The following is a 23,939-nucleotide window of genomic DNA, read 5'->3' as shown; positions in this document are numbered from 1 at the left end:
CTTTATATCGCTTCATCATTAAACAAAACTCGGTTTAAAGTGTTACAAATTTTTTGCGGTATTATTTGTTCGCGACTTAAAGATAAAACTCTAAAAAAAAATTAATTTCGTAAGTCAGTGAAATAAGTGAAAAAGAGTTTAGTTTTTCTCATACTTTTTATTACTTTCTTCTGATGAAAATCAATTTCACAGAATTTCACATTCACTAACATGATCATATTTAATAAAGGGGTGGCCGGAGGGTTGTATAATAGCCCAGCCGAAATCCCGCTAAATTTTCAACCATAAATATACCTAACTGCGGACTTTCCAAAAAAAAACACATATCTAAACTTTATAGAATCGGAATCGAAAAATGGTACCTCGAACTTTCGTTCACCTTTGATTATAAATATTTTGTTCTACCATTAAGAACTAAAATGAAAATTTGTTGATTTAATTTTTATCAACTTGAATTTCACGATTGGTTCGAGTCAACCCGAGTTGCTTCAACGTAAGCTTACCCGTGTTAATTAGCAACGGGGCAATTAGCTGAGTCCTAAGTTTATCAATTTTTTTTCACATAAGCGTATTTTTCACTCTAGAGGCGCTTATCTTTTTGAGTATGACGTCAGTTCTACATCACTCCAAGCGTAGCTATCAGCGTAAGTAACATAATACTTCTAAGTATGACACTTGCGTTTTTATTACTTCAACCTTTCTTCACCAAATATAAATCAATAAAACGACTAGCAACTCTTTGTGATTTGAATTTTTCTATTGGTCATCCAAAAGGAGTCAGAGTTCAAATTCAGACAATCATATAGTACTCCAAAAAAAATTTCGTCTGTTGCGTAACCATACTGGGGCTAAATACGCAATAAGCTTAAAAATGGCGATATTTAAAATCACGCGCCAAATTCCCGGAACATCACAACGGACGTTGGGTTAGATTAGTTCATGGCACCGCTACCGAGGGGCGCTATTTAGGAAAATATTTGACGTCACACTGTGAAGAAAGGATGTAATAAAAAAAATTCTTATGTCATACTTAGAGATATTATGTTACTTATGCTATCAGTAGTGACGGAATTTTTTGTTTTGAGAGCAGCCACCGATTAGATGTCGCCACTAAGTACTAGGGGTTAGCTATATCCACCAATGGGAAAGCGGGTGAAAGGTTATTGCACTTTGCCTTTATTTTCTATTGGACAATGAAAAAATGTAACCTTTCACTCGCTTTCCCATTGGTGGATATAGCTAACCCCTAGTACTTAGTGGCGCCATCTAATCGGTGGATGCTCTTAAAATTTTACACGCTTAATGGACATAATTTTCAACTTATGGTTGCGCTAAATAGTTCAATGAAAAAGTTTGACCTTGAGAATTTTAATAAATATTTTTTTTAACATATTATCTTTGTCTTATGAAAATTAAAAAAAAGGTATTTACTATTACATTAATGCGCCCTTTTTTAACTATTCTAATTATAAAATACCGACGGGGAATATTTTATTGAGATATGTAAATCCATTTTATAAATGATATTCCCAAATAAAAACCCAAAACCGTTGGGCAAATTTGAGCGCTTTCAACTAAAAACTAAGTTTATTGTTTTTGATCCAGGAGGCCATTGAATACAATGTTGGTTATGAGCAAACTTATACAGCGTTATAATTGTAGTAGTTGACAATTAAATATGGATAAACACTTAACTTTAAATAGACGGTTAACCGATTTATTTGAGTACATATGATAGTTTTTCTTTTGAATTTTATTGTAGACTTTTGTGCTAAACATATAGTTTATGTATATTTTGCAATTCACAAATTATACTACGTATGATAGATTTAAACAAATTAATTTATAATTAAAACGGTTCTAAATATATAATTATTTTTAAAGTTTTTTCTTGGAAAAGGTTAAGCTATGGAAGACCTTTCAAATTTTTAATAGTATATAACTATACAGGAAAAATATTATTACGGTTGATATACGATATTAACCAGTGCATTGTTATAATAATTTAATGTAGTTTTTAAAAGGTAAACAAAATAAAAACGATTGTAACCTATCATGCTTAAAGCTATAAAAATGACGTTAAAAATGTATAGAGAAAGTAACGTACGATTGTAACCTATCACGCTTAAAGCTATAAAAATGATATAGCCATAAGTAACGTAACCACATTAAGTATGACACTAGTTGAATTGTTCATGCATATTTTATTCTTTGCGAAGGGATGAACAAATTAATTAAGTTATGTTTGCGGAGCCAATTCGATAACAACCAGCAAATGTAGGTTACTGCCGATAGCTACGAGCCAATTTCAGCCAAAATGTGTTTATGTTTCAAATTCGTTTACGTTTCGATTCAATAATTAAGAATAATTTTGACTAAGTAAGCCTTATTTTGAATTTTGTAAGTGATTTAGTTTTTCCCAAGTCGTTTAAAGGACGAGGTTTTCTTACGCCTGTCACCCTTTAAATTTACTTTCCTTCCAAACAAATACCCTGGTGGTAGGCCAACGTGTTCCGCTGTTGGCCTACCACCAGGGTATTTGTTTGGAAGGAAAGTAAATTTAAAGGGTGACAGGCGGAAGAAAACCTCGGCCTTTAAGTAGATAACAAATTTACAAACCCAGAAGTTGTCATCAAGCGCGATTGTTTTGATATTTTTCGCTTCACTGTGAAGAAATGACGTAGTAGTGTCACACTTACGGTTATTACGTTACTTCGATATTACAACGATAAAAAAAGAGTATTTGGCATTTGTTTGGTTCTGGTACGGCACGGCTATAGATAACGGTATTTTTGATGGGCGGTAAATTAAGGACAGTGTAGTTATATAACTATAATTAAAGCGAAGGCTTAGTTAGTTCTATTAGCTAAGCGTTGGCTCTAACCTAAACGGGACGGTGCGACGCTTAACTGGTCAGGCTTTAATATCAAATAGCTTGGACGTGTGAATCTAGACAATGGACTTAATGTAACGCAAATGCTTTTACTACAGTTTGGTGAACGAAGTAACTTAATTTTCTAAAAAGCTAATTTTTTGCATTATTTTGTTTTTCTCTGTAAAAATTTCATTTTTCTTCGTTTACGGTAAATGGTAAAATATGTTAATACTGATTACGAAATAGATATAATCCCACCAAATCTACGTGTATACAACGATGAGATTCTATCTAGACGAGTATATAATATAATCGAATATAAACCTTTTTTTTCCGCTACATCTTTTAAAGTAATTATACCTTCAATATACACGTATTACTCTTGTTTTTGGGTATTTACGTTATTCAAGACACTATTTTGTTTTCCCTTATAATAAATAGGCTAAGAGTTAAAATTTCGTCGTCGTCTCTTCAATTTTTGTTTGATTAAAAAGAATCGCCATTATAGGCCTAAAATTCAAACCCTAAACTTTGTTTTTCTCTCGTTTAACAACTGTGACATTCATTGTTACTGAAGAGCGAATTGTTTCCCTTTCTACATCTTATTAGGGGCCATATTTTCGTCAGATACGAGTATTCTATCGTTAAAAAAGGCCCTGAGTATTTCAGTTTTCCTCGCTAGTTAAACTTCTTTTTAATAAAATAAAACGGCAAATTCTATATAAAAATAAAAATAACCGGGATTGAGAAAATATTCTTCGTCGTTTGCAACGCCAGTTAGTTGATTGCGCGAACACTATTGCACTGATAAAGAAATGGGGAGCACGTCACCGATTATCAAATCTCGAGATCGTTAATTGGTGTTTCTATAATAAATATACTCAAGGTCGGGGGCCTACGGAGGCGATGGCTTCGAAAAAGGGACGTAACAATCTAAACGTAAAGCCTCCACATCATGAGAGGCTGTCTCGAAACATTGGGAGCGCCTTGCTCCCGGCCCCCGCACATGTACATGCATAATTGCCAGTTGTGGTGTTGCAGGCGAGGTTTGAGGCAAGGGCTGCGAGTCCAGAAGCCTTGAGAACCGTTTCCGCCGGAAGGATGCGTCATTTTTCCGTTTTTCTCGTCCTTGATCCAGCTGCGTCGCTGCAGAGAGTCGTCCCGAGAGGGCGCCACCGCCATTTCCCTTCTCTTGGAGACGCGATCCCAGGAGCGGGCTCGCTCCTTCTTATTCTGCAATTCCTCCAGAGGCCGGGCGCTGCAGGCGTCGTGCGTCGGGGTGAAGGTTTTTAGTTCCAGAAGCAGACCCCCCGAAGAGCCGTTGGCTCGCTGTCTCGGCCTTTCCTCGGCCAACAAGTCGAATGAAGCTCCGGTCTCGCTGGCCAGAGTGGCGGCGAAGTCCTTGTGTCTGGGTTGAGGGTTGCTGGTGTCCAGTAAGGATAACGGTTCCGCCCCCAGGCCGTCGTCGTCGTCGTCGTAGTCGTCCTCGTCGTCGGCGCGATCAATTTCGACGATGTCGTCTTTGAAACAGCGCGGTTCCGCGTTGGTCGCCGACAAGTACCCGGAACTGCGCGAAGTGGAATTGGACATGCGGGTCGAACCTCGAGAAGTGGCCGAATGGGTCGTGACGGTCGCTCCGATCACGGCCACGTCCAGTCGTTGGGTCACCGATTCCGACGCGAGAGGAGGGGTGGCCGGTAGTTCGCCCAAGTCGATCAAGGGTCCCGTGATCGGGATGCGAATGGGGCTTTTGCACGCGTTGCGGACGTCCACTTGACCCGGAATGACCACCAAGTTCTCGTCGTCTTCCTCGAACTCGCCGGCGGTAACTAAAGGGCCGTCGTATCCGTTGCGGGGTCGGCGGCAGAGGGGGCAACCGACCGACGGAAAGTCGCCTCCGCGGAAACAGCAACAATCCTGGGCGCCTTCGGAAAGGGGTCTGGTTCGGCGGTTGGGGTTGGGCCGAGGTGGCGCCGCTCGCGAGCACAGGTGGCGCGGGGTCGAGTTTTCGCTGTCCGACTCGAGCACGGCGTCGGAGCTCTGCGATTTGGGCAACGGGTGTCCGACGGGGCGACGCATTCGGTGGAGGCTGGGCGGCGTCTCTTCCACCAGCCGTTCCAGTTCTCCCACCACGACGTTGCCCCCGGGTCCTCCGAACGTGGCCAAACTCTCCTGCAGGACCGTGCTGTAGTTGCCGCTCGAAATGCTGCGGACGAGACGGCTGCTGCGGGACAACTTGTCTCGGAGGCGACGACTACGACACGCATCGGGAGAGAAAAGAGAAAGCTTTGATTACGCGTATCGAGACCAAATCCAAATTGTCCGACGCAATTCGCGCCACCGAAAAAACCCAGATTTCAATCGAATTCGACGCGTTAAATCATATCTAACGCAATCACCCATAAGTACGTAATACAAGTATTTTCTTTAATGAAACCTTTTTCACTGAATATGACGTAAGTCACTTCAAACCATAGAAATAGAAATGAGACTAGAAGCACGATTAGATTGTGGTGAGGTGTACGAGTGAGAAGACTGCCATGAGAGTGGAATCGCCAGTATTCTTTGTGGGAGCACGCCATCTATTTAAAAAAAATTAACGTTTCAATTTTTTAATAGATGGCGCACTCCTGCGTGGATTAGTAGCGATTCCACTCTCATGACAGCCTTCTAGCTTGCCCGTTTTCCTTGAGATTAAGGGATAGCGCGGTGGTTCTAGTCTCATTTCTATTTCTACGCTTCGAACTTCGTGACGAAAAACGCGTCATCAACTTAACGGAAGTTAGTGAAGTGGATTTTGAAATTTCTGGCTTTGACAATCTATTGAGATTTTGTTTCCAAGTTCACCTTTTCAGTAGTACAAGGATTAGCGTAATAGTGTTGTAAGTCGAGCGGAAAATTTTCCGGAAAATGACCGAGGCCTTTTTTCCGAAAAAAATAAAAAAAAGTTTTCATTCCACGATTAGTCTAATATACTGTTTGCAAATTTAAATAAAGCGGAATTTTCGCCTCATTTTTTCGAATCTAAAAGTAAAACTAAACCTCTGGACTAGTTTAAACTGATTAACAATGTAACACTAATGTTTTGTAGTATGTTTACTGATATTAGACATTTTATATCGATAAAAAGTTAAAACTATTAAAAACCATTAAAATGTAATTTATGTTTAAAATTTTTATTTTTCCGATTTGCGGAAAATTTTCCGGAAATTTTTACGCATTTTATTTTTCCGGAAAATTAACAACACTAACAAGGATTATTATATATTTTTGCGCGGTTTGAGAGGATGGCCCAATGGGCCCGTGCCCACCCTAAAATTTCCCACCCCCTATTATTTCCTGAAGTATGGGCCCACCCAAGAATAATTTTGTAGAACCACGCCTGTTTTTGCATCCACTTATTGTATTTTGAAATATTTTTGAATGGAAATGTAATACCGAGGCATACTTATGAGTGATTATTTGACATACGATCATAGCGACAGCGGTACCACCAGCGTGATATGAGTGCCAATCTCAACTAAACCCTTCGGCATTCGCAACAATGAGATGAAACGCCCTAAAAGCCAATTTAGTCGTGAAGACGAACGAAACGAAAGAGAGCCGAATAGAATGGTGACAGTAAGCGTGAAAAGCGACTCACCTAATGTTAACCTGTGCAGTTTGCCTATTGTAGGTAGCTACGTACGAGTCATCGTTGTCGTCATCGTCGTCGTCCGAAGCCGTGTTCTTGCTGCACAGTCTGACCGGATGCACCCGGAATTTGAACGGCCGTCGCGTCGAACTGGCCTCGTTGACCGCGCCTTCCGACTGACCGAAGCACATCGAGATGGACTTGTTGACTCCTCCCGACGCCGGGGTCCCGCGACGGCTGTCCGGGACGTTCTCGTCGGCCTCCCAAGCCCTCAGCCGCGCGCGACCACCGCCGCCAGCCGTCCGGGCGTCACCCGAGAAGTCTCCCAGCAAGGGATTAGGAATGGCCACGTGCCGGCAGCGCGGGTTCGGAAGTATGCCTTCCGCCTGGATTCGTTCCCACACTTCGGTCGCTGTTGGAAAGACCTCGATTAAATTATCGCCGTCACTTCGGGCGACTTTAGCTTACCGAAGTGAAACCTCCAGAGATCGCCCAGAAGAATTCCTCCGCGTTCGCCCCCGAAGAGGTACATGGAACCCATGACGGAGATGGCCGTGTGGCTGTGCAATTCTCCGGGACCGTTTCGGTTCCCCCCGCGCACTCGGCTCCACTGTTTCGATTCTTCGCTCGGAAAAGATAACGTATAAATTAAGTCGGCTTCATTAAAGGCCTAGGTTTTCTTCCGCCTGTCCCCCTTTAAATTTACTTTCCTTCCGAACAAATACCCTGGTGGTAGGCCAACAGCGGAACTCGTTGGCCTACCACCAGGGTATTTGTTTGGGAGGAAAGTAAATTTATAGGGTGACAGGTGGAAGAAAGCGCTGGCCTTTAACGGACGAATGTCAGGTATTACCGAAATGCCACCTCCAGAAGTCGGCTCGAGCCTGCAAGTCGGTCATGCCGCCGTAGACCCACAAAGAGGCGTCGTAGACCACGGACGAATGGTTGTGACGCGGGGCGGGCTGCTGCTGGTCGCTCGAGACGTTGTTGCCGCTGCCGTTCGGACTCGGATACTGACAAAGCCACGTCTCGTTCACTGAAATCATTTAAAAAAAACGTTCTATTATCGGGTAAAAATCTCGAAGATTTAATTTCCAACTGTACAATATTACTTGTATCATAAGCCTATCATAAAGTCCCTATAAGCAAAGGTCTAGGCCAAATTTTTGACGATCACATACCCGTTATTAAGAGGTAGGTTTTCAAAATCTGCCCCTCCTAGTGGTTATGTTCGCAACTATGCATTTCTGAAATAAATTTCACGAAATGCATGATGAATGCGCGCAAGCCGTGCGCGAACTTTTTAAAACTTAGAACCACGCGTGATAAATCTCCGCCGCGAGCCCTTAGCACCGTAGCCAAGGCTTATTCGCATTTTTATCGCTTTAAAACTTAAAATTAACACTTATCTTTGCAAATTTTTCCTCAGAACCTAAAACTGGCTATTAGAAATAAGAGTGGCGTTTCTGAAGGTATTTATATTTCAAATGAGAGATTTAGACTCGTTTTGCGCGGCATTTATCAACCCGAACGTGGCTGCTCTACCAAGTAAGAGAATATTTTAGATGTAGAAATGTTGAAAAAGAAGATGGCGCTACTGCCCTATCGTCGTACGTTCATTTTCTTCTCTCCAGGACAACGCCGTAAACATGGGGCTCTGTGCTAGAAATTTACTTATGGGGACCTTATGATAGGCTTATGTTTGTATCAAGAGCTTTTTAATATAACGTCTTTAATGTTAATAACTGAAATTAAACGGTGTTATTACTTAAAAATTAGTAATTTAAATAAATCTTCGTACGCATACAGAGTGTTTGAATTTGAACGGCCCAGGCATTTTTATGAAAACTTTATAATAAATAAACTGAAATTTTCAGTGTTTGTTTATAAGTAAGGAAACTATTTAATTGGTAAATTTCTGAAAAATTGGAATTTAATTTATGTTTTTGAATTTTTTCACCAGTAGATGGTAGACAAAAATTATCAATGAGAAGGTTGCAGAGCGTACTCTGATACTCACAAATATAATTGGTTCCATATAAATAGGTATATCTTTTACTAAGATATAAAGTCACGAAGTTAGTACTTCAAAAAAAAGTTTTAGGTGTGATGACAATACAATAGTTTAAATGTAAATCTTGGTTATATAGTTTTTCAGAAAAATGGCTGGGCGATCACTTTTAAACACCCTGTATATTCTCCAGTAAATAAGATATAATAACGTAATGTTTAAAAATATTACGCAATTTAAGAGCTGTGGATTAAAATTTACTTCATTGAATTTATTTAGGTAGTAGAATTGAAAAACCAAAAAATAAACGTAAAAGGTATTTTTTCAACAAGAGGGTATTTTTTCTACAGAAGTTACCTAAAGAAGTTTGATGGTAAAAAAGCGACTAAACTAGAAGGCTAGTTAATGGTTGAAGTAATTCCTGATAGATGGCGAAATTCCCGTAGTCCCCGCTACACGGATTACGGGTCGAGTTCAGAAATTTGATCAAAAAATCGCTCGATCGCCTCATCCTTCCGTAAGCCGGTGACAATCAAGCGAAGGGCGGATTTGGGGGTCCTCCCGCGCGCCGGATCCGCGTGGATGCGTGATGAGTCAGGCGGATGAAGAAGCCCCGCGAGGACTTTCAACGTTCCAGTTGGGATTTCCAGCCTGACAGCGTCCTCCTCACTCCGGCGTGGCGCATTCCTCCTTCACTGTCGCCAACCGAAAGAATGGAGGCCTCGCCGGGAACCCCTCCATCTTTTCACTTGATCAATAAATAGAGGGCGCCGCGTCGTTACGTTAGCCAACATTTAGAAACAAAGAGGGAAAAATATTCCGGCTCTCGGGGAGGAGAGAGCGGATGAAGTGATTCGAGACGCGGCTCGACTTCACCGCTTCTTCCCAAGCCGCGAGGCACGGTACAGTCTACTCGTTCCTATCTTGCCACTTCGAGACGCGTCTCGACTTAACTGATTCTTCGTCATTTGAGGGGGGACGGTACAGTCTACTCGTTCCTATCTTGCCACTTCGAGACGCGTCTCGACTTAACTGATTCTTCGCCAGTTGAGGGGGGACGGTACAGTCTACTGGTTCCTGGATCTTGGTGAATAGGACACGCAAAGCGTTAATATTCGGCGCGAAGACGAAAGTAGCGCGCGCGTCTCCGGAGAAAATAAAAATTTTCGCCCTCTCCGGCTTATAATAATGTACAAATACCAGAATAAGGTTTTGGAGCGGAAAATAATTTAATTTATGTAGTGAAACGATTTGGGAGACTCTTTAAAGCGACGACCATCGATTTGACAAAACGCGCGTAATTCTTTCGCGCTATTACGTTTTAATGGAATCTCGAAAAGACGCGACCTCGTTTTTCTTTTCTCCAAAATTTAAATTTCCATTTTCTACAACAATTGTTTGAAGCGGAACCAGTTGGGCCATTATTCGCGTTTATAAAATGTTTATAATTTCGTAAACAAACCGGGTTGAGAAATAAATAAATAAAAATAACAACGCGAACTTGCTATTTGCGAGGAAAAAACACTTAACTTGGAAGGAAATGATAAAAGTCGAGAAAAACACATTTAAAAAATTCAAATTAATGACTAAATTGAATAATTTACGCGCGTTTTTGACTTGGCGTTTTTGCCTTGTACATATTATACGTGGAAAAATTAGAAAATAAATTCGACTTTCACACAATAAAATCTTTTATTTTGACACTTTATGTTTCGACGTCGAATTCATTTTCTAATTTTTTTACGCAAATTAATGAAGTTAGAAAAATTTCGTAGCGTAAAAAACCGTTGTACGTATTAAATGACGGAAATAGGTGGTAAAGCTAGTATTTTGAAAAGTTTCAAATCGAAGAAGCGATTTTTGCGGTTGGGGAATTGACGGTATAACAATCGAAGAGAAAAGAGGAACAAAATTCCCAGTGGGGAGCGCTGCAGTCGATTTCTCATTCTTAAGAGAAGCTATAGAGATTTGATTGGACGCGCGACCGCGGATCGCCTGCAGAGGTAATCGGCGGCGTCGATACAAGCCAGAAAGAGACGCCTATTGAAAGAGCCAGCGTTGAAATCGAACCTCCAAAGAGCGAAAAAAGAGACTTGGAACCCGAGAAAGGATATGGGGGGGGGGGTGAAGGCTAAAGAATAAAGGGACGGCCTCGGAACGTGTCCGGGACGAAGGAAGCAGTTCTCCATCTCGCTCTTTCCGCGCAATACGACGTTGAAATATTCATGAGGGGTACTTCCGTTCAACGACACGGTAGCTCAGGCCGCATCGGACAGTCTTCCACAACCTCCTATTCGTCTCTCTTCGCTTTTGGGGGGAAATATACAGGGTGTTTCAATTGCTAATGCAAAAATGTTAAGATAACTATGCAGGTTTTTTCCCATTTTCCTACGATGAGTGAAAAGAGCGCCAGAGAGCTTCAGAGTGTGGCCTACTAGCCCCTGGAAGAAGGCTGCCACAAGCGCAAAACCAAGCAGCGGGGAAACGCGAACATTAACGCTTGAGTTCGTGTGATAGGTAAAAAAGGACTTTGTAAACAAATCGAGGTAACCAGCGTAAAAAAGTTAACTTAAACAGTATTTAAAGTCGAGATGGACCACGATTTCTCATCACTTTCAAACTGCAACAATGGAGTTCACTTCGGAAGAACTGGCTATGGACTAGCGGATGGCAATGCTTTAGCTGCTCAACGTCTCTACCAGGAAAGGTACCCGAACCGGCGCATCGCCGTGCTTGTTGCAGCTAGGAGCAACAAACACAAGGAGAACGCAGCTAGCCTTTAAACACGCTAACGAAGGGTTGTGTACGAATTTCATTGGACGAGCGTCACGAGCCTTTACGCTGAACGTTTTACGGGCGGGGGGGAAGACAATTTCAGAATTTTCCCCTTCCGACGGCAGCAGGCGCTAAAGCGTCTAGCCAATGAAAAATGTACGCGAGAAAATCCACGACTTATGACGGGTTGCGTTCTCCTTGTGTGGGGTGTTGTGTTTGTTGCTCCTAGGTTGCAGCCTACTTCCAGGGGCTAGTAAGCCACACTTTGAAGCTCTCTGGCGCTCTTTCACTAATCGTAGGAAAATGGGACAAAAACAGGCATACTTCTCAACTCACCCCCTAAAAATTTTTGCATAACCTTTTGAAACACCCTGTAGATAGAATGGTCCGTATAATAAACTGAAGCGAGAGCCGAGGCTTAGTTCTAAGATTTGGTCGCGGCGGTGGCCCTACCGTGTCATCTATTTCTCGCCAGGTCTAAAAGATATTCAATCCCTATAACATTTCTCTTTCCCAGATTTGCGCCTTACTTTATCCGCGGATATAGGCACTGGGCGCTTCGTTTCTTGCCAGGAATCGGGCGTATTGGAAAAAAGGCAGAAAGAAAGACTACTTGTCAGGTTTTATTCGGCGCGCCGGATCTATACGAGGAAACCAGTCCGAACGGTTTTTTTCCTTGGCTACATTATTTACAATAAAACCCTAGGCTTTACCATATTTACGGCGATTACTTTTCCTACGTGTTCTAAGGTTGAGATAAAAGTAAGCAACGCGCGGCTTCAGCGTCATTACGTTTCCACTGAAAAATATTTTACAGATTACTTTCGAAAAGGGTCAAAAATAGACGAAAACGCCTGTAAAAGTGTTCGACACGCGATACACTGGTGTTCAGGAAGGAGTGCACTACCAGGGGAAGGAACAACGCGGCTTCAACATCATTACGTTTCCACTGAAAACTATTTTACATATTACTTTCGCAATAGGTCAAAAATAGACGAAAACGCCTGTAGAAGTGTTCGACACGCGATACACCAGTGTTCAGGAAGGAGTGCACTACCAGGGGAAGGAACAACGCGGCTTCAGCGTCATTAACGTATCCGTCAACTGAAAAATATTTTGCAGAAAACAACCACACGCGGTGAATGAATGTTTAATTTTGCGTCGCACCACCGGGCCTTAGGAATGTCTTTGGTGGTTGGTAGATAGAGGTTAGTGTGGTCCTCGTATAGCGCTAAGCGAACGGCAAGGCCTACGGTGTCTGGTATGTCTTCGCGGTTTATTGGGGCTGATTTCCACGCCATATTCCGTCGCTAAGTTTCCGCACGTATATAAAATAACTGCAAGATTGGCAGCCGAGTTCGCGACCGCAGCAATGTCGTCAGCGAAGAACATCGCTTCTATGATGACTCGAACCGTAGGGTAGGATGGATGGATTAACGCGCATCCTTGCTCGAGAACTTAGTTCGTGCATTTTCCATATTATACCGATACGCTGTTCAGGGAGGAGTGCGCTACCAGGGGGAGCGGAAGAATATAGATCATCGGTTATTCGCTCGTTCTTCTCTGTCGCTATCTGGATATGACAGTATACGTAAAGCCATAAGTCTATAATATTGTTCCGTAAGTTTGTCACTTTGGAGAATATTTTACTTAGAGCTAGTAACGGAGTGACGTCATCACAAGAAGAAAATCTCCCCCTAGCGAGGCGCTGTCAAAGGCTACGTGTGACGCGTTAGCAAAGTGGACGGAAAACGGCGACGAAGCCCGTAATGCAGTCTGTCTCGTGAATTGCTCTCAGTAAAACTTTGACGCATAGGAAGTGTCATGCTTATGTATCAATATTATACACTTATGGTAAAGCGTATTACCGATGGGTTATCATCGTATCGCCCAAAACAGGGATGAAGAAAACGATTTTAGCGCCCTCTTGGGGGAACGAAACGGTTATCGTAAATAGCGGATGACGCCAACGCAACCTCCTATATATATATATATATATATATATATATATATATATATATATATATATATATATATATATATATATATATATATATATATATATATATATATATATATATATATATATATATATATATATATATATATATATATATATATATATATATATATATATATATATATATATATATATATATATATATATATATATATATATATATATATATATATATATATATATATATATATATATATATATATATATATATATATATATATATATATATATATATATATATATATATATATATATATATATATATATATATATATATATATATATATATATATATATATATATATATATATATATATATATATATATATATATATATATATATATATATATATATATATATATATATATATATATATATATATATATATATATATATATATATATATATATATATATATATATATATATATATATATATATATATATATATATATATATATATATATATATATATATATATATATATATATATATAAACAATAAGCACGCTTCATTAGGAAAACGGGGACAAAGCCTACTTTACAATCTAATGGGACGTAAAGCGGATAACAAGACATTTCGGGCAGAGAAGAGAGGATGCCACGGAAAGATGGAACAAAAAGGATCGTGATCGAATGAAAAACGATTCGTAGGAAACCACCCATTTCTCGTCTCGAATAAAGACGGCCAGCTTGCTCCGCCGATGAATCGAGGCGGGCTGGGAGGGGGCCACGCGCTACAACGACGTCTCGGAGGGAGCTTGCTGGAAGGACAGCGTACTAAACAGAAAACTGCGCCGCGTTTAGATATATCTCCAACGTGGCTTCTACATGTAGCGGGGAAGGGTGCGGGCTTCGGAAGTGTAATGGAACGTTTTATTTACGATCCAATAAAGGTTTTTTCCTTCGGTTTTGTTCGATTTATTTCTTTATTTCCGCGGTTATATGGTCGCCCGTATACGCGCTTTTATGGCGGACGCTAAAACTAATCCTACGGCGAATACGATTCCTAGGTTTCCCGAGAAATTTGCTCCAGTCAAAGTTTACAGGTCAGGAGCGCCGTGTAGCGAGGTGGTGGTAGTTACTCGAACCAAATACGGACACCTGATCACCGATTTTCAATACGCAATTCCGATATTTGGGTTTAACGAATTTTTAATGATTTATCGAAAATGTTCCGTTATTTTCAGTTATTTATCGAAAATGTTCCGTTATTTTCAGTTATTTATCGAAGTTTGATTGTGATTTTCAGTTATTTATCGAAATTTTATCGTTATTTTCAGTTATTTATCGAAATTTTATCGTTATTTTCAGTTATTTATTGAAATTTAATTGGGATGTTTAGTTATTTATCGAAATTTTGTGATTTTCAGTTAATTATCGAAGTTTGATTGTGATTTTCAGTTAATTATCGAAGTTTGATTGTGATTTTCAGTTATTTATCGAAATTGTGATTTTCAGTTATTTATCGAAATTGTGATTTTCAGTTATTTATCGAAATTGTGATTTTCAGTTATTTATCGAAATTGTGATTTTCAGTTATTTATCGAAATTGTGATTTTCAGTTATTTATCGAAATTGTGATTTTCAGTTATTTATCGAAATTGTGATTTTCAGTTATTTATCGAAATTGTGATTTTCAGTTATTTATCGAAATTGTGATTTTCAGTTATTTATCGAAATTGTGATTTTCAGTTATTTATCGAAATTGTGATTTTCAGTTATTTATCGAAATTGTGATTTTCAGTTATTTATCGAAATTGTGATTTTCAGTTATTTATCGAAATTGTGATTTTCAGTTATTTATCGAAATTGTGATTTTCAGTTATTTATCGAAATTGTGATTTTCAGTTATTTATCGAAATTGTGATTTTCAGTTATTTATCGAAATTGTGATTTTTAGTTATTTATCGAAATTGTGATTTTCAGTTATTTATCGAAATTTAATTGTGAGTTTCAGTTATTTATCGATATTTGATTTTGATTTTTAGTTATTTATCGAAATTTAATTGTGAGTTTCAGTTATTTATCGATATTTCATTGTGATTTTTAGTTATTTATCGAAGTTTGATCGTGATTATGAATGATTTATCACAATTTTATCGCGATTTTCAATGATTTATCACAATTTTATCGCGATTTTCAATGATTTATCACAATTTTATCGCGATTTTCAATGATTTATCACAATTTTATCGCGATTTTCAATGATTTATCACAATTGTATCGCGATTTTCAATGATTTATCACAATTTTATCGCGATTTTCAATGATTTATCACAATTTTATCGCGATTTTCAATGATTTATCACAATTTTATCGCGAGTTTCAATGATTTATCACAATTTTATCGTTATTTTCAATGATTTATCACAATTTTATCGCGATTATCAATCATTTATCGTTTTTTTTTAAAAAAAACAATGATTTTCCCCCAATTCCATTGATTTCCCATTTTTACTCCTGATTAGTTGAGTTATTCAAAGTTTCCTATCCAGGGACCAATATTAATCAGAATTATTTTTCACAGACCTTACGTAGTAAATATACCGACAAATTTAAATTCGATCCCTAATATTTGTTAGCACTTGATATTGAAAGGCTTTATTGTAGAGTTGTTAATTTTCCAGAAAAATAAAATGCGGAAATATTTCCGTAAACTTTTCCGCTAATCGGAAAAATAAAAAATAGAAACAAATTACTTTTTCATGGTTATTATTCTAGACTAGTCTAGAGGTTTAGTTTTACTTTTGGATTCGACAAAATGAGGCGAAAATGCCGCGAAATTTAAATTGACGAACAATATTATTATCTTAGGCTAATCATTGAATAAAAACCTTCGTTTCTTTTTTTCCGGAAAAGTACGGAAAATTTTCCAGAAAAAAGGCCTCGGTAATTCTCTGACGCACAATTCTAATTTTTGGTTTGTTTGCAGGAAATATAATGAAAATGATACCCATTTCCTGATATTTAATTAAGGAAAAGTCGATAAATTGGTGTCTGTGTAAAACCCCCCAAAAAAAAACCTCGCAGAAAGATATCGTATTAAATATAAGTAATATAAAAATTGTTTAAAATATCGCCAAATGAGCAAAATTTACGGCTGAAGCTTAACGCAAAATAGATTAGGTGGTCTTAAGACGAGGGTGTGTAGGAGAAGTACCCTAGCTCTTTCGGGCAAAAAAGAAAAACGCAACCGTTAGCAAAGTATAGCGAATTTAGCGCGACCCTCCTTTGAGCTAGCACGCTCCGGGGATAGAGTAGCGGCATTCCATTTCGCCTGGACAAGCTCGTTTCGAGCAGGCGCTCGAGTGTTTCGAGTCCACGGCCAGCTGCCAGCGAGACCGAAAATCTCAAAAGTTTCAAAATCCTTTCCTTTTACTAAAAACATTTCGGCCTCGGGTGGTCGAGTCAACTCGGACAGCGGCTATTTCAACTTGTTATCCTTACGTAGACGCGGCTAGCGGATGGACGAAACGAAAGATAGGACCCGTAGACTATACCCTTTCCCTCCGTTGAACCGAACTATAAGGTAACGCTTGGATTTTATCCCATCAGTATTAACTTTTCAAGCGTCTTATCCCTGGAAAGGCGATTTCATTTTTTCCCACGTCAACGTTTCAATCCGGGTGATTCCACGAGCTTCGGGCTTAACGCCGACGTAAATCGCGACTCCTTACATTTCACTCGGCCGGCCTTCCGTACCGCTCAGAACGTGTACTTGGAAGTAGCTTGGTAGAAGGTAAGAACGGTAGGGTAAGGAGTTTTCGATGTTTCGTATAGATTTACGGAGAGCGTGAGAAAAGTCGGTTGACGATTTCTAACGCAACAGGAAAGGTTTAAGGTTATTAAGGCTTCTTTTAGAGTCATCGGTCGTGTCGGCTTCCGGCCAAGTGACAACTTAATCGCCGCTGAAAAATGGTCAATCGGAAAATGCTACTGGCATCTCGTAAGTGGCGAAAACCAACTTTCCAACTAAAAAGATCTACCTTTAAACTGCGATAAAAGATTCTAAGGTCATTGGCCAATATAAATAACAATACCAAGATTGTACTTATTTATCTTGAGAGTCCAGTTTTCCAAACAGAACCAGTTACTACGAGTTACTACGCTGGTTTTAATCCTTCGGGTTTTTAACTTTGCTACTTATTCACTCTAAATTATTGCCAATAATTGTACAATTTCTGATCAAAACACTACGAAGCTATAACAAAAACGTCTTCTCAGCCAAAATATTTGTATATAATATTGAATAAAATAATATTGAACTAAAACTAAACATTATAAAGTTATACCAAGAATGTATTTATTTATACTCAGGGAGAATGAATATGTCGAGACTATCGAGGGACACCTTAAGGCCCTAACCCCGTCACGCTAAGGGGGGGGGGGGAGGAGGAGGGGGAGTCTTTTTTTTGCGTCCTCGCAGCAGCGTTAATCACGTCGAAAAACGTAATTTTTAAGAACCAATGAGATTGCAGTATTATTTGATTTTATTAAAGCGGAGGAGCATACCGGGGGCCCCAACGGGTGGAATTGGAGGAATGCTAGAAATAATCTCGACATATTCATTTTCCCTGAGTATAAATAAATACATTCTTTGTTATACTGCTGTTCTTGATTATTGGCTAATAATAATCGACTATGCACAGAGAAAGTATCTAAACTTATGTGTTTGTTTAAAGTTTTTAACAAAGACGTTAAAGAGAGTCAAAGAAGTGTAAGCCCTTTTAAGAATAGTGCCAGAAAATAAAAAGTTAATTTTTTAATCTGGGCACATAATTTTGGTGCTCTCATTTTTTTAACTCAAATAAAATTTTGGCAGGTAATCCTTTTTTTAATTTCTATTTCAATAATCATTAAAACATTTTATTTGAAAATGAAACAGGTAATAATTTTCCTATTTGAATTATTATTTCATATTTATAATTTTTTCTTTTCAAATAAAACGTTTAAATATCTACGCCCTGGTAGGGAGTTTCTCCGTATACAGGACACATTGTAAATCCATTTTGTTTGGATTTTGGGTTTTTTTTTATTTTTGTTTATATTTAATTGTTTGCCAAACTTATTTTAAAAACGTTTTGACGATGGCAAATGTGAAACCATTTAAATGGTTTTCTCCTAGATTTAAAAGGAATTTGTTTATAACAAAGAGTAAATTAATATTCATTCAATTCCATTTGGTGCTTTAAAAATAACAACAACAAATATATATATATATATATATGTGTGTGTCTACGTTTGAACCTATGTAATTATGTAAATATTTGACTTTATATTGTCTTTAACCTGGAATCCATAACGCTACTCGGAATGAATAACGGCGGAACATAGTAGGCGGAGCTTATAAGCCGAAGGTTAGCTCCTAATCTCATAAAACCACGTGATTAATGTGACGTTTGCTCTGTCGTCTGCTTGCTAATTAGGGTCTTTGGTGGAGTTGATTATAATGTTAATAAGTTCTGATATGAATATGAAAAAAGTTATAAAAGAACATAAAAGAACGGTTGAAGGCGGGGGTTTCGGAAATCAACATTTTTAGAGAACAGCATTTTGAATATTCCCTCCGCGCCGGTTTAAAGACTGTATTGAGTTCACGCAATGGTTTTAACACTTTGTGGCAAGCGCTATGGGATACATGTTTGAAATCCTATCGTGATAGGATTGCCTTTAATTTGTTGGATGTTATGATAACTCCCACAGGATTTTGGTAGCAATTTGCTTGGGCCATTATTATCGCTCTTTCTTTAAAGCTTGGTTAAAAACAACTGTTTATCACGAATTGGTTTTAATGACTCATCTCTCGCCGATTCTAATCCCGGAAAAACATAGACTAAATATAACGTTGCTAGTACTATTCAAACTAGTAGGTTATGTAGTCTATAGTGTGACTAGGTCTCACTAGAAAATTTGAAATGCTACTTTTGCTATTACCGTTAACCTGAACAAGTTTTAATGGAAGGGGAAACCGAAGAGCTCGGGGGAAAACCCTTTTAAACCAGGGGGGGGGGGAGAATTTGCAAACTCAACGCCGAAGGAGTTGTTAGAATCTACTTCGAAAATAGGCGAAAAACAGCTAGGCCTAGTAGTAGTGATTTATATTACTACGGTAAGAATCCATTCACGTACTTTTATGGGTCTCTCTCCGATGGCGTAGGCAAATATCATTGGCGATAGAGGCTGAAAACATCGAAGGATAAATTCCGGAGAAACTGGAATGGGCTGCTCTCTTTCCAAACATCCGAGCGCTTTTTCGTATAGTCAGCTTCGGCGTAATATAAACGGCCCGTCCGTAAAACGTCAAATTAAGCCTAACGGCGGCGTCGCATTTATGATTATGAATGATGGGTCACGTGCGGGAATAAGAGGGGGGGAGGGCGCAATTGGCGGTTTAGACGCGCGACCGATATCTAGTCGAATTCCCAGCTCACACTCTACAGGCAACGCAGACTGAACGCGCTACCTTTCTTAAGAGCAAAAGTTATTGGAGAGGGGGGGAATAGCACTCGAGCAAAACAGCCCTCATCCCCCCCCTCCCCCGAAACATTTTCTCCCTCTCTCATCGCTCTGAAACGGAGCTCTCGAGCGTCTCATCGGAAAACACAAAAGAATTCGGCGCTGTTGGGTCCCTGCAGAAATTGTCGATGAAGGAACCGAGATCGTATCGGAGAGAACACTTCTACGCGTAGGATCGCCGCTTTCGGTCCGTTTTTACAATAGCCGAGGCTTAACGGATTTGTAGCGATAAAACCACTCTTGTTAACATATTTACGAGTAGCAACGGAGAAAAAGAGTCCTTCAAAATTCAATCGAGCCATTCTCTCATTCTGGCGAAACCATTGTTCCCGCTCTCTTCAAATGAGAGATATATATATATATATATATATATATATATATATATATATGATCAAATATTTTTTGTTTTAACGCGAATTAAAGAATTCTGAAAAAGAGATAACAAATTCCGATATTTTTTGTAATGATAAACGTTTTTTTCTACGGAGCTGTCTACTAATCCCCCCCCCAAAAAAAACAACTTTCGCCCCCTCCAAAAGAAAACGGCTATTATTCAAAAGTATATCTAGAAATTTATCTTATATTTTTTAATATTTTGGAAGAAAATACGAAAGAGGAAAATAGTCGCAAAAAAAAGGTGATAAAATTTTCAAATATTTCTTCGGCGCCCGATCGAAGCAGAGAGCTTTAGACTAATCCACGGAAAATAGGAAATAAACAAGTCGGTCTTGACCTGATGATTTTGCAGGTCCCAAGTAAAATATTTAACTATAATTAACATTTATGTATATTATTTATAAGTATTTATACGAAGTGTCTCAATTTCACTCAAAAACCTACTTTTTTTTTATAAAATTATGAAATTTTTGGGGAATATTTATTGAATATTTTGTAAATTTCACAAAAATACAAACAACCCAAAAAAAAAACATTTTGAAAAAAATTAACTTGAAAATTAAAATTATAGACAATATAAAGTCAAATATTTATATAATTACATAGGTTCAAACGTAGACATTCTCTATATATATATTTGTTGTTGTTATTTTTAAGGCACCGAATGGAATTGAATGAATATTCATTTACTCTTTGTTATAAACAAATTCCTTTTCAATCTAGGAGAAAACCATTTAAATGGTTTCACATTTGCCATCGTCAAAACGTTTTTGAAATAAGTTTGGCAAAAGAAATGTAAACAAAAATAGAAAAATCAAAACAAAAAGGAAGGATAATATTGGTCCTGTATACGGAGAAGCTCCCTCAGTGGCGTAGCCAGGGGGGGCACAGGGGCCACATTCCCCCCCCGAAACGTATGGTCGTACGTACAAATATTTATATTTTTTTACTTTTTTTTCAATGGTGTGCCCCCCCCCCCGAAACAAAATCCTGGCTACGCTACTGAGCTCCCTACCAAGACGTAGTTGTTTATATATTTTTTCGAATAATATGTTTAAATATAAAATAATTATTCAAATAGGAAAATATTTTTTTTACTGGTAGGTGGTATGTAAAACGTTTCGAAGACAAAGTTGTAGGACACACTCTAAAACTTACAAATAAACTAAAAAGTTAAATTTTTGTATTAAAATAAACGCTTTTATTAGTAATAAAGTTCTCGATTTAACTGCCCAAGTTCGTCGTAAACAGCGCACGAATGCATAAACATCCGAGAAGAAAGTAAAAATTAATGCGCACGGTTAAAAAAAAAGGCGAAAACTTTCTCGACGGCAACAACTTTCTTCGAAAATGAGCGAAAAATTCGTCGTTCCGAAGAAATATCAGGCCAGTAAAAAATAGGGTAACTGGTATTTCCTTCGAACGTCCTCGCCAAACTGTACACCGCCTAAAAAAAGGCGAATAGCGGTACAAAACAAGACTGACCTAACAGTTCCTCTAATAGCTTCGTTGTGAAGATTCAAAGCGTCGTCCGTACTACTCGGTGACTGGCGGTTTCGAGATAGCCCCATTTAAACGTTACGGGGACTGGGGGTCGTTAAACTGGGGTCTTCCAATTTCCAAACCGATTCCCCATCAGCGCCCCCGCGTGTCTTTAGTCCGTACTTAGTTCGGGGGGCGCGACCCCTTCCCCTAAATCCTACCTAAAAAATCCAGAAAGAAGTGGGCTGGGGCGGCTGGCCCCAATTGCTCCGGAGAAAATGAGAAGTTTTTAGCAGAGAGTAGAAGGATCTCGAGGCCGTAATTCCAATATTATCCGCTAGGTGCACCGCCCCCGCATTACCTAACCCGGCCCCTTTTGATTCCTCCGAATTAAAAGGAGAAGTCGGGTTAAAAGGGTGTACACGGTACGGCTTATTTAGCCTATAATGTAAGAAAGCCGACCGATCGAAGAGTAAACTAAATTTAGCAGTAGATTAAACAGCCCCTTTCTTTCTCGGCCGGGTTATCGGGCTTTTCAAAAGTCAATTTACGAATTCGCTTAAAATCGTTACACTTTGCGCTCTGCCTATAAATTTTAATTTCCGATAAAAGCACGCTAAAAAGCGTTTACTGGTATTATCACGCGATGATTAAACACTTTTTTTTCCACCTTTCTTATTTTAAACGAGGGAATATCTGACACATGCGCAGTTACACGAAAAAGCAGACGAGGATGGTATTTTGACGTCATACCTCAGCGTGACCTCGGTATGACGTCAGCTTCCCTTTGTTGTGACAAGTATCAACCTAATGGTTATTTTTAAACATTGAAACTCGCTGATTATAAATACGACACTAGCGTAATTTTTAATACATCGTTTCTTCACAGTGACGCCAAAAAATATCGAAATAGCTCCACCCAGTAGCGACTTCGTGAACTATCCCATTGAGCAAATGTAAGGAGTTGTATTGTAAGATAATATTAAACCTTCTCGATTTGGGTACATTTGTTCGAATTTCATTCATCCGAACGGTGGTACAAATGTCCGAATGCCGGAAAACAGGATCGTATGTCCGAAAACGTATTTCATTTGCCCGAAAAATTTATCACAACTTTTGTTGGTGATTTAGTCGTTCAATTTATGTTAACTTTACTGGCGAGTTTCATTTGTTCGAATAATGGTTTGTCCGTTTTTTCGAACATTAGGAATTGGTTGTTTTTTTTTTAAATATTGTTAATATCAGAAAATAGTAACATTAACGTGAACCTAACCTAACCTAACCTAAAATATCCACAACATTCAACGCAATTCCCACTTACTATATCGGCCAAAGGAAAAATGGACATAATAGGATAAAATGATTAGACATTATAATGCTTATTTCCGTTTATTATTGAAATGTAGTTTTTTAATTTTTATTCTTGCACTAAAAAAAAATCCGAACCAAAAAAAAAAACAGCAATAAGAAATACTAATTTAGCGACAGAATTCGGACAAGTGATGCTACCGATTCGGACGAATGAAACAAACAAGTTGTCCAATTCGAACAATTGAAACATTTGTTATTTCGGCGGTTCGGACCTTCACCTAGATGCCAACTTTGGGGATTGACAATAAAAGGGGAAGCAACGGGTCTTTGCTTTGCCGGGATGTGGCGTGATGACGCCTGCAGGCGAATCTGTTACTTTGGTTCAATACAACTCCTTTCATTTTCTCCACCACTATACCACTATACTTCCAAGAAAATAATTACCTCCCCTTGTTCGGGAACAAAGGCTCAACGAAATTTAAAACGTCTGCAAAAAGGAAAACTAACCTTTACTTTGTCAAAATAATGATGAATTATTGAATCGAACGTAAAACTGACCACTATAAATGTTCGATTCGTTTCTAGAGGTCATATTCGAATTTGAAATTGACTGACCAATAGGAAAAATGGAATCCACTAAATTTCCGAATTATGGAGTTACGAAACCTTCTACCAGAAGTATATGTATTACGAGAGAAGTAACCAGCATTTAAATGAAACATTATCCTCGACGTAAATTATACGGGTCTAAAACAGTCACACTTACGAAAAAACCGTTACTTATGTAAGTTTTGTTACACACATTAAATTCTGAATAGGTAACTTATAAAAATGATGTAGTTTTAATAACTTTGTTCAACCACACGCTATCAACCAGGAAAAACAGCTGCAACCGTAATAAATTTGTGTTAGCGTCG

At 38.6% G+C, this 23,939-nt stretch overlaps 1 protein-coding gene across 1 annotated transcript in view; it reads right to left on the bottom strand.

The window, feature by feature from the left end:
• Window positions 1-153: 153 nt before the first annotated feature.
• The window catches only part of LOC149933079 (uncharacterized), a 43,029-nt gene continuing 19,243 nt past the window's right edge, over window positions 154-23,939 (bottom strand). Inside the window, exons 5-8 of the mRNA XM_090157230.1 lie at window positions 7,363-7,545; window positions 6,978-7,130; window positions 6,519-6,921; window positions 154-5,129 (exon numbers count right to left, since the gene is read on the bottom strand). Coding sequence (XP_090013356.1) covers window positions 3,809-5,129; window positions 6,519-6,921; window positions 6,978-7,130; window positions 7,363-7,545 — 2,060 coding nt within the window. The 3' untranslated portion in view covers window positions 154-3,808. The remainder of the gene's footprint in view (window positions 5,130-6,518; window positions 6,922-6,977; window positions 7,131-7,362; window positions 7,546-23,939) is intronic.

Source organism: Leiobunum rupestre, chromosome 8 (assembly GCF_980474605.1).
Source record: "Leiobunum rupestre chromosome 8, qqLeiRupe1.1.hap1, whole genome shotgun sequence".
Classification (NCBI taxonomy): Eukaryota; Metazoa; Arthropoda; class Arachnida; order Opiliones; family Sclerosomatidae; genus Leiobunum; species Leiobunum rupestre.
The sequence above is the reverse complement of the archived record's forward strand: the minus strand, read 5'-3'. Positions and strand labels throughout refer to the sequence as shown.